Source organism: Hyperoodon ampullatus, assembly GCF_949752795.1.
Source record: "Hyperoodon ampullatus genome assembly, chromosome: 5".
In the NCBI taxonomy this organism is placed as follows: Eukaryota; Metazoa; Chordata; class Mammalia; order Artiodactyla; family Ziphiidae; genus Hyperoodon; species Hyperoodon ampullatus.
In genome coordinates, this window is record NC_136918.1 from 34,403,541 (window position 1) to 34,414,521 (window position 10,981).

Genomic DNA, 10,981 nt, shown 5'->3' on the forward strand with positions numbered 1-10,981 from the left:
TTTGTAATTTTGTTTGTAAATTATGTTTACTTAACATTTTAAAGGTTGCATATAATTTGTTAGAACAATTCCACTTCTAGGAATTTATCCAATAAGAGATAATAATGAGAGATGTAAGCAAAGAGTTATATATATAAAGTGTTCATAGTATTATTTATAACAATAAAAAATTAGAAATAGTCTAAATGCCCAATAAAAGGGATCTGGTTAAGTACAAAGATACAATTAAATACTTTGCAACCATTACAATTCTATTATAAGAAAATGTTAATAGATATGACATAATATTTCTAATATACTATGAAGTGGAAATAAGCAAACTACAAAAAGCTGATACCATGTTTTTCAATATATACATACATGCATTAAAAAAAAAACTTGGAAGAATATGTCAGAATGTTCACAGTGGTTTATCTATGCAGTAGTATTATTCCTTTTTTCCTTCCTCTACTTTGTGTATTTTGTTGTTCTAAATTTTCTATAATAAATATGTGTCACTCTTACAATTACAAAGAAATTCAAATTAAATATACAGGAGTTTATATACATGCACAAAGAGCTTCTGATTGTTTGTCATCAGCTGGTTCTATGACAAAAGGACATAGAAAAAAATAGAAGAAATAAATATTTTCCCCTTGTATTTATATACTACTTTCTTACTGTAGTAAAAATTACACTCCTCAAGATGCACTGAATACAGAACAAGGAAATATTATCTCTCATCTATCAGACGGACACAGATCAAAAAGAATAAAATCAGTGGGTGCAAAGTGAAGACAACTCATGTACTACTGGTATAAATCTAAGCTGAACAACCCTTTTGGAAGCACAATTTTACAATCTGTATTTAAAAAAACCTAAAACTGTGCCTGTCTTTTAACCAATCAGTTATATTTCTAGGAATTTATCCTAAGGAAATAATTAAACAAGTCTGCAAAGACATACGCACTAAGTTACTCTCAGCAATATCATTTGTAATGGTGAGAGTTGAAACAATCCCGAAGTGTGTCACGAGGGTAAATTAAAAGACAGTATATCTATAGTGGACTACTATTAAAAATTATGCTACAGATCTATATTTTCTGATACTGTATCTCATGTAGTGAAAAAAAATTAGATGATAAAACAGCCTTTGTAGGGCTTCCCTGGTGGCGCAGTGGTTAAGAGTCCGCCTGATGATGCAGGGGACACGGGTTCGTGCCCCGGTCCGGGAGGATCCCACATGCCGCGGAGCGGCTGGGCCCGTGAGCCATGGCCACTGAGCCCGCACGTCTGGAGCCTGTGCTCCGCAACGGGAGAGGCCACAACAGTGAGAGGCCCGTGTACCGCAAAAAAAAAAAAAAAACAGTCTTTGTATGATCCCATTTTTAGAATTTTTTTAAAAAGTGAGAATGTATATTTCATGAAGAAAATGTTTGAAGACTTCAAACCAGGCTTCATTACCAGTTATCTCTGGTAAGTGTTATTACAAATGATCTTTAGTGTCTTCTTTATAACTTTTTGTACTACAATGAGCATGTACAACTCTTAATATCGGAAGGAATGCTTTTTAAGTATACTAAATTGAAAGTCTGATTAATCAAATAAAATTAGCTTCAGTGTTTTCTACTCTTTTCTTATTGCTAAGGCTCTTAGAAGCTTCCCGATTTGAACACATAATACTCAGTGGATGATAAGTGTGTCAATATATATAGTTAATGCCCCTATTAACAAAGATGACATGCCTTAACAGCAGTCTTTATTAACAAGATATTATTTCTAAAAGAAAAAATTATATATCCCCTCCCAGCCCTGAGATGCTAGCAAAGATCTTGTAATTATGATTGAGCCCCCATTTGCTGCTACCTCCTCCCTTTGCCTCTGGCCTTCTCAACCATATTTAGGTGTTTTCATTTCTAGTGATCATGGTGGCTTATTGTATTCACGGATATAGAAAGACATTGCCAAAAGAAGTATGACTTATAAAATAAATAATGCAGAAGAAAATTTCAATTCTATTCAAGACAGTATGCCCCAACATCACTGTCCAATATAACTTTCTGTGATGATGAAAAAATTCTATTATTTGTGTTGTCCAACATAACAGACAATAGGTCTGTCTACTGTGCTGTCCAATATGACACATGTGGCTACTAAGCACCTGAAATGTGGCTAGTACAACTAAGGAACCAATTTTTTTCTTTTTAATTTTTAAAAATTTATTTATTTTATTTATTTATTTTTGGCTACGTTGGGTCTTCATTGCTGCGCACGGGCTTTCTCTAGTTGCGGTGAGCGGGGGCTACTCTTCGTTGCGGTGCGTGGGCTTCTCATTGCGGTGGCTTCTCTTGTTGCAGAGCGTGGGCTCTAGGTGCGTGGGCTTCAGTGGCTGTAGCACACAGGCTCAGCAGTTGTGGCTCGCGGGCTCTAGAGTGCAGGCTCAGTAGTTGTGGCACACGGGCTCAGTTGCCCTGCGGCATGTGGGATCTTCCCGGACCAGGGCCCAATCCCGTGTCTCCTGCATTGGCAGCCAGATTCTTAATCACTGCACCACCAGGGAAGCCCAGGAACCAAATTTTTAAATTTAAACTTATTTTAATAACCACTTATGGCTAGTAGCTACCATATTGGACAGCACTGTTCTAGAAACATTCACAGTACATATACTGTGGTTGATACAAAATATACATAAATAAGGATCCAAGAAAAATATGATTTCCACTTAAGACCTGGCATTCCAGTGCATATTTCCAAGACTAACAAAACCATAATTTTGTGGGTTACAGATTGCTTTTTTGAAAAATTAAATGGTCTTCAGGCACTCCTTATTCTTCTTGACATGGGAAATAAGTACCCAGTTCTTTTTTTTCCCACCCCCCACCCCCCCACCCCCCGCAATTCTTTAAAGCCTTAACGCTCACAGCTTCAATAAGACTGTGTTATCCTGGCTCACCCACTACATCTCAATTTGTTTCCTTTTTTTGTATAATCTTAGTCTTCCCCGTCTGCCATCAACCACTGGCTTTTTCCCAAAGCTGAATCCTTGGTTTCTTGTTTTCGATCTTCCATTCAGAAAAGATTTCTTACACCTTCGACTATGACCCTATTTGCCTTCTGTAAAACAGCACCACTTCACTACATAATCTTAAAGTCTTAATCTTTGAGACTGCTTCTCATCTGTAAAATAACTTAAGATGGTTACTATGGTTCCTTTGGCTTTAGGATTCTCCTAATTCTAGTACAGGCCTGGTCACAAAACTTTGTTTATGGTTTTTTCTCAGGCTGATTCCTCTTCTTGCCTTTTTAAACGCTGGTGTACCCCATGGTTGTCAGTGACCCTCTTTCTCCAAGAATCACATAAACTCTTCATTATGACTGTCTCAAATTTATGCTATAGTTCTAACTTCACTCTTAAAAGTTCCAGATTTACATTTCTATTTGCTGCTCAAGATTAACTAGATGTGCTACCAGACACTTAAAGGTATCAGGCAAACTAAAGAAACTGTGTAGCAAACTTCTTTGTCAGTGGCTTAGTTATCAAAAACAGAAGTTTCAGGATCAGATATATCTGAATTTGAATCCCAGTTCTGTCATTTATTAGCTGTGTAACCTTGATCAGATTAATCTCAAGTCTCCATTTTTTCATGTGTAAATTGGGGTTAAAACTAGTACTTACAACTCATGGTTGTTGTATGTGCATTTTATATATACAGCTTAGTACAATACCTGGAATATGCTAACAGCTCAATAAATGTTCACTATTATTATTATCAGTAGCATTACCACCTTCCTAGTCCTACAGGTTTAATAGCTCAGTCAACTTGATGCATTCTGTCTCTTTAAAAAAAAATAAATTCAGTCAGCGTTTGTACACTTTTATTTTCCAATGTGATCTCTGTTTTTCATCCCTGGATTGTTATTGCAGCCGGCCAAACAAATTACTAGATTTTCAATGCTTACAGGTTAGAGTCTCTTCTTGTTTTTGTTTCCACTGTATTACCTAGCATAATGCCTTACACATAAAGTTTTGCTATTATTAGACAATTCAAATAATCTTTACATCTATTTATTCTATTTCATTAGATCCCTTAAGTTCTTTGAAGACAGGGAGTGTCTTGGTCCTCTGTATATCTACACCTGAAAATTCCTTAGTCAATAAGTGTTTGTTGAATGAATGACTGTTGACTACTCTCCCTCTCTCCAAACCTATCATCAATCTAGCTGCCTCAAATGCAAAAGGTACTCTCATATTCTCTAATCCAACCATTTATTCTGACCAAGCTGACCTCCCCACAACTTCATCAAGAGCAGTCTCACTGTATTAGTCAGGACTCCTATTTTGTTTCAAAAAGTCTACTCAGAATAAGCAATAAAAGGAATTTATTAGCTTGCATAATTTGAAAGTCCAAGGATACCACTAACTTAAGGCCTGGCTATTGATCCAAAAGTTCAAAGGTTACCATGAGAACTTGGCCTCACTCTTTCCATTTTTTGGCTCTGCTTTCAATTTATTGGCAAGCTCCAGGTTCACATTCTATTCTCTCAGCAACCCCAGGGTTCAAAGCATGCCTCTTTCTCAATAGTTCCAAAAAAAAATTAACACTCTCGTGTGCTGACAGGAAAATGTGCCTATCTCTGAACCATCAGTGTTGCCAGAGGAATGGACTACACTGACTGGCTAACCCTGAATTATGTGCACACCCTTGTGTCGGGGTGGGATCCATTCCACTGCCTGGAATGTTCTCCTTCTCATTTCTGCCTCCCCAAATCCAAGCTACAACCTTTCTGCCCCCAAAAGTCTTTCATGATTGAAGATTTTCCTTGTTCACTGGATCAAGTAACTCACTCCCAAATAAATATTTCCCTTTTTCTAAAGATCTACCTTTTAAAACAAACAGGAGGGAAAAACCTCAAGAAAATGCTGCATGATGAATTCTAATCATGTCAAGTTATAAATGGTATGGGTAATATGTGTTGTTTCTTAAAATGTAAGGACAGCAGCTCTACCAGATACGTTCTATACATTAGGAAAGAACAGACTGTGTGGCAAGTTTAATATAACATTCAAATAATTTTTTTGGCTTTAAATTTTCTATAGGGCCCAAACAAAACATTTTAGCTAACAAAAGTTGGGTCTGAATTCAAAGTACCCTGTATAACAGGTAGTCTATGGTTTTGGAGTTACCTCAAACAGGATTTGAGTTAGGCTCAAATCCTGGCTAACAACACCTTCCTTGGCCTTTAGCTACAGGTCTTTGAGCAAATTATCTTTCTCTCCAAACCTTGGTTTCACTATCTTAAAAACAGGAATGGTAATATCTATCTGTACATAAAGAGGCTGTGTGGCATAGTGGAGAGAAACGAGTAAGATGGAACCAGTCTGAAATTCTACCACTAATATTATTTATATGATTCTCTATGAGTGACTCATCTGTAAATTCTGAGTGATTCCTCATGTGTAAATGAGGGATAATAATATTTAATCCATTGGTTGTTAAGCATTTAACAAGGCAATGTATTTAAACACCTACCAATGAATAGTAAACAATGAAAACTCAATCAATGATGTTATCCACATCAAATCACCTGTTTAAAATAATTCAGAGAATATTTCAGTATTTTTGTACTCACCAAGGTCTGCCAAAAATTTCTTACACTTAATAAGTGATATTTCTAACATGTTAGAAATGAATCTAGTCTAATAGGTTATAAAGTACCTTGTAATCTTTTTCTTCCCCTCTACACTTTTTCTGGCCAGATAAAATGTCGACCAACAAATATTTGGTTTATAAAGAAACTATTAAAGTAATAAAAATAAGTGTGGATAATAACAAATTAAAAATTCAGGGCATAGTAAGGGAAAAATTCATTGAGATTACTTATTATTCTTCATAAATGCCTTTGGGTTTTGTTAGCTAAAAAAATATTTCTTAAAGGCAAAACACACTGGTCCTAGAACTATTTAAAATCAGGTAAGATAGTGAGCTAGATAAACTCCTGTAATCAACTTATTCTTTAACTCCACGCTTAATGTACTGATACTGAAATGACTCATGCCCATATGAAATCACTATGCTATCCATCTGAACAGTCATATGCCATATAGCCATCTCCTGAACAGAATCGCGAAATCTGGGGTATGAATGACAATTTTAGATGTTGTCTTTCAGAATACATGCAAAAGGCAAGTGGCTGCTCATATTTACATCAGCAAGAAAATTTAATCTTAATGTCGTTCACTAAAAAATACAAACTATATTCAGTACAACTGTTTCCAAAAAGAGATTAAACAAATAGGTATTTGATTCCTTCCATTTTACACTAGAGCAAAAGTTTCTTTGGAAAGAATAGTTTCTTGAAGTAGTGTAACAGTTTTGCTTATCTTTCTAAAATGAGTGAATCATATGTAATACTTAGCAATCTTTAACGAGTGCACAAACACAGGAGAAGTTAACACCTTAGGAAAGGTATATGAAAATAATTACATCATACCGCACTATATATAAGGGGATTGACTCTGTTTTTAATCTACTCCCCGAGAAAGCTATATTTTAAACACAAGAGAAACACATTATGTTGAACACCTCAGTCACCAGACATTGTTCTCTACAACTAAGAAAACCAAATACCTAATTTATTTTCTTTTCTGTTAAAAAAATATGTATAAGGCAAACTGATGTTTGTTTTTAAAAAGCATTAAATACAGATACGGTAGGCAACCTATGCATCTTTTCTAAACAGTTTTCTTCTTTCAACTTTTTTTGAGGGGGCCTGAGGAAGGAAAGGAGTGAGAGTCTGAAGGTGGGCTCTCGTTATTTTTGCAAGTACATTTGGTAAGTCACCTAGACGAAGGGGAGAAAGAAAAGTTAAAGCGTTCGGGTTCACACTAAAAACAACAACTGTTGAAAAAAACGCCTGTGCGGGAATCATGCTTTCCTGACAATGCAGCGACCAATGCGACTCCGATTAAGAGCGCGCTACAAACCTAAATCTTAGTAAAATCAATTTGGCATCCCCAATACGAAAGGGCCTGCAAAAACCGGGGCGGAGCAAGGGTCTACCTCAGCAGCGGCACAAGTTAATTTTCTAAGAGAGTAAAACACTCCCCATCAGTCCCCTATGGCCCTCTTTCTCAAGAGATGCTGCTGTCCGCCTCGCCCCAGGCTCGGGGTCTGGCCCGCAGGCCCCAGGGCTGGGTGGGTTGGGGCAGGCGGCTTCTCCCCGGTACCCGGGTCCAGACCAGGAGTAATGGGACCAGTTAACGTAACGACCCGCGATTCTCCGCATCGGCTGCGGCGGCCTCCGACCGCGCCCCGGGCCTCCTGTTGGCAGGGATACCCCCCACCCCACTCACCCGCCCGGGTGGTGTCCGTCAGGTCGTGGTTGGCCGCTCCCCGGGGAAACTCCCTCAGTTTCCGGCCGCTCAGGCTCAGCACCCCGGTTACCGCCGCCTCCTCCAGCGCTCGGTCGAGGGAGCGGCTCCATGAGCCCGGGCCAGGACCTGGGCCTGCCCCGGAGTTCGGGCCGCAGTTAACAACGGAGAGGTTACCTCCCGACGCTACTGGGCCAGAGTACTCTGCAGCCGTGGCCACAGCGACCAAGCCCGCGGCCGCCATTTCCCAGCCGACAACTCTCCGGCCCGCCGGCTCAGCGCATGCGCGGCCAGATGATGGGTGGGCGGGGAAAGGGGCTTACAGACCCCGGACGGGTCCCTTGATGGGCAGGGCTGCGGTGCCGCCCCGCACATCCAGGCGCTGGCCTCCGCCCACGTGAGGTTTCCAAGGGAAATTAAAACGGAACTCACAAATCTGGAGCAGCTACCTTCTCTAGGCTCCCAGCAGCCTTTCTAACATGCCTCCACAAAAAAATCTTCCAGACAACGCTTCTCACCAGAATTTCTCTACCTTCCTTCCTCAACACTGGAGAATTAGAGTAAATATTAAGGCTTAACACCGTTGCTGCCAGAAACCTTGGCAGTGAGAGGAGAAACGTTCGACTTCTGTCATTCTATAAGCCAAATGATCCTAATGGAGACCTGTGGATTTATTAACTATTATTGCCTGAGGGAAAAAGAAGTGTTAACCTGGCTCCCAAACTTCATAATTCTCATTGAAAGGGTTGTATAAACCTTCTTCCTTGTACAAAATAGCTTCTTAAGGAAAACAAAACAAACACCCTAAATAGTACCTGTTCTTTAGGCAAATTTTTATTGTTGAAGAAAGCTTGGTGAACGGCATCGAAGTCTAAAATTTTAGTTTGGAACCAAAACTGAGGAAGAGAAAATGATCTGACCATAATCTACATGTGGGAAATAAAGATAGAACTGAAGAAATAGTTTTAAAAAAAAAATCATTCAGTTACTGAAAAAGTAGAAAATACCACTCCATTTGATTAAAAAAATTTTCTTTTAATTTTTTGCCCATGCCACATGGCTTGCAGGATTTTAGCTCCTCGATCAGGGATTGAACCCGCACCCTCCGCAGTGAGAGAGTGGAGTCCTAACCACTGGACCACCAGGGAATTCCCACCACTTCATTTTAAACCAATTAGACCTCACATATACTGCAACCAGTCTTCAGCATATTCTTGTTTCTTTCACACATTTAAGCCATTCCTGCTATATGATGTTAATTTCCCCTTCAGTCAATCAACTAGTATTTTCTGTGGGAAATAGACTGTCAGTTTTTCCTAGATTATTATGTAATTATGAAATCCAGACAAACAAGCCAATTAGAGATTAAAACCACAAAAAGGGCTAAGTTGAAGTGTGGGGATTAGCCATCAGAATTCAGAGAAAAGGAATCTTGTAAGTCGAATGAGGTTTTGAAACAAATCTGAAGGCTGGAAGGTGAGAGCAATACTCTAAATTGAAAGGAATATCAGCATGAACACATCCAGGTATGATTTATAATGGTTCTTGTGGAGAACATTGCCACAGGCCAAAAAGGTCATGTCAGAGAGCAAAAGAAAATAAGGTTAGAGAGATCCTGTCCATCATTCAAGGTCGAGCTCTTCAATGAAACCTTGATTAGCACTTTCCCAACTCCTAAATGGAAAAGATTGTAAAAATGTTTAATCTTGGTGCCAAAGCTAATTAGTATTGGTTGCTCGGAGAGTTGTTCTGTGAAATTTTTTTTTAAATTAGTTTTTGGCTGTGTTGGGTCTTTGTTGCTGTGCGCGGGCTTTCTCTAGTGTGGCGAGTAGGGGCTACTCTTTGTTGCCATGTGCGGGCTTCTCATTGCAGTGCCTTCTCTTGCTGTGGAGCACAGGCTCTAGGCGCACGGGCTTCAGTAGTTGTGGCATGCAGGCTCAGCAGTTGTGGCTCACACGCTCTATAGAGCACAGGGCTCAGTAGTTGTGGCGCACAGGCTTAGTTGCTCCGCGGCATGTGGGATCTTCCCGATCAGGGCTCGAACCCGTGTCCCCTGCATTGGCGGGCAGATTCTTAACCACGGCGCCACCAGGGAAGCCCTGTTCTGTGAATTCTTGATTCTGTGCTCTAGTTTCTTCAGCGACAAGTTCCACAATCAATGTCTCTTGGTCATCAATGGTCATCCCTGGCAAGTAACATTTATCCAATGCATGAGCTGGTTTTTGTTATTCTGGACTCCTAAAATTGTTCTTTTACTCTTAGAAAGACTTTATGCTATTTAAAGAGCAGGTCCTCATTTTATATTTTTTAGAGCTATTTCAACCGCAATAATTAAAAGCATAACCATATATTCCATATTGTTACAATGCTATAGAAAGTTGCCAGATATTTAAAATGCACAGATGTCATCTATATTTGATTACCTATTACCTTCCACATTTACACCAAATTCTTCTGACAAATTCTCTATATGGCCTCATTCTTCCTATCTACCTGCACATCTCATTATAATTACAACATACCATGCTAATCCTGGTCTCTGAACTTCTGACCAAGTTTATAGACTGATGTTACTTTGTCTAGCCAATTAGATTTTAAGGTCCTTAATATGTTAAACTCTATAATTATCTTCCATATCCTAGGCTGAGTATATCAATAGGAGTTTATGTGCTAATACAGCAGAGGAGGTTAGGAGAAAAAAGAATTACAATTTTTGAGAACAGGGTCTCATTAAGGCCAAAATATCTGTAGACATTAAGTGTGTAGATATTTGAAGGCCAAAACAGAGGCCTGTGGATACAAGAAAAATGAAGATGCTATATACACACTATTATCAATATATGAGAAATAGTCCTACATAAAGAAAGGCTGGAAGAAAAGATAGATCAAGAAGTTAATTTTGAGCCTTCTAAGGATTTGTAGTTTCATCTACAAAATAAAGGTAGAATATGAGGGAATTCTCATCCTACTCCCTCAATATTCTACATAAGGCAAGGGACAAGATCATCTTGTGAGAATGAGGTATAGGAAATGGAGTCATTGTAGGGAATTCACCAGAGTCTAGCGATGAATAAAAGAAGTGATGAGAAACAGTTGCAAAAGGGCTGTGAGGGGGCTTCCCTGGTGGCGCAGTGGTTGAGAGTCCACCTGCTGATGCAGGGGACACGGGTTCGTGCCCCAGTCCGGGAAGATCCCACATGCCGCGGAGCGGCTGGGCCTGTGAGCCATGGCCGCTGAGCCTGCGCGTCCGGAGCCTGTGCTCCGCAACGGGAGAGGCCACAACAGTGAGAGGCCCACGTACCACCAAAAAAAAAAAAAAAAAAAAGGGCTGTAAGCAAAAGGGATACAAGGATTTATAACTTATTCCACTACTGTTCTGTGGTCTGGAAGCAGGAGATGAAAAAATAGGCAATGGGGGTTACTGAATGTTAGGAGCAATATAGAGAACTTCCCTGCTTCTTCTTGTGTATTTTACAAGCTGAAAGTTTACTCATTGAACACTAGGGACAAAAGTTTCACTCCAATCTCAGTAACTCTCTCCAGCTCTGCATCTCCCATCATGCAGAAATAAAGTCCTTTCCCTACCTTCACTCACTAGAAATATATTATGGCTACTCCTTTAAGATTCCA

The 10,981-nt window shown here is 39.4% G+C and overlaps 1 protein-coding gene across 1 annotated transcript in view; it reads right to left on the bottom strand.

Moving 5' to 3' along the window:
* The window catches only part of LRCH3 (leucine rich repeats and calponin homology domain containing 3), a gene marked incomplete at both ends in the record, with an annotated part of 124,185 nt that extends 116,590 nt beyond the window's left edge, over positions 1 to 7,595 (bottom strand). The window contains 1 exon segment of the mRNA XM_079704679.1: positions 7,334 to 7,595. Coding sequence (XP_079560805.1) covers positions 7,334 to 7,595 — 262 coding nt within the window.
* Positions 7,596 to 10,981: the final 3,386 nt, after the last annotated feature.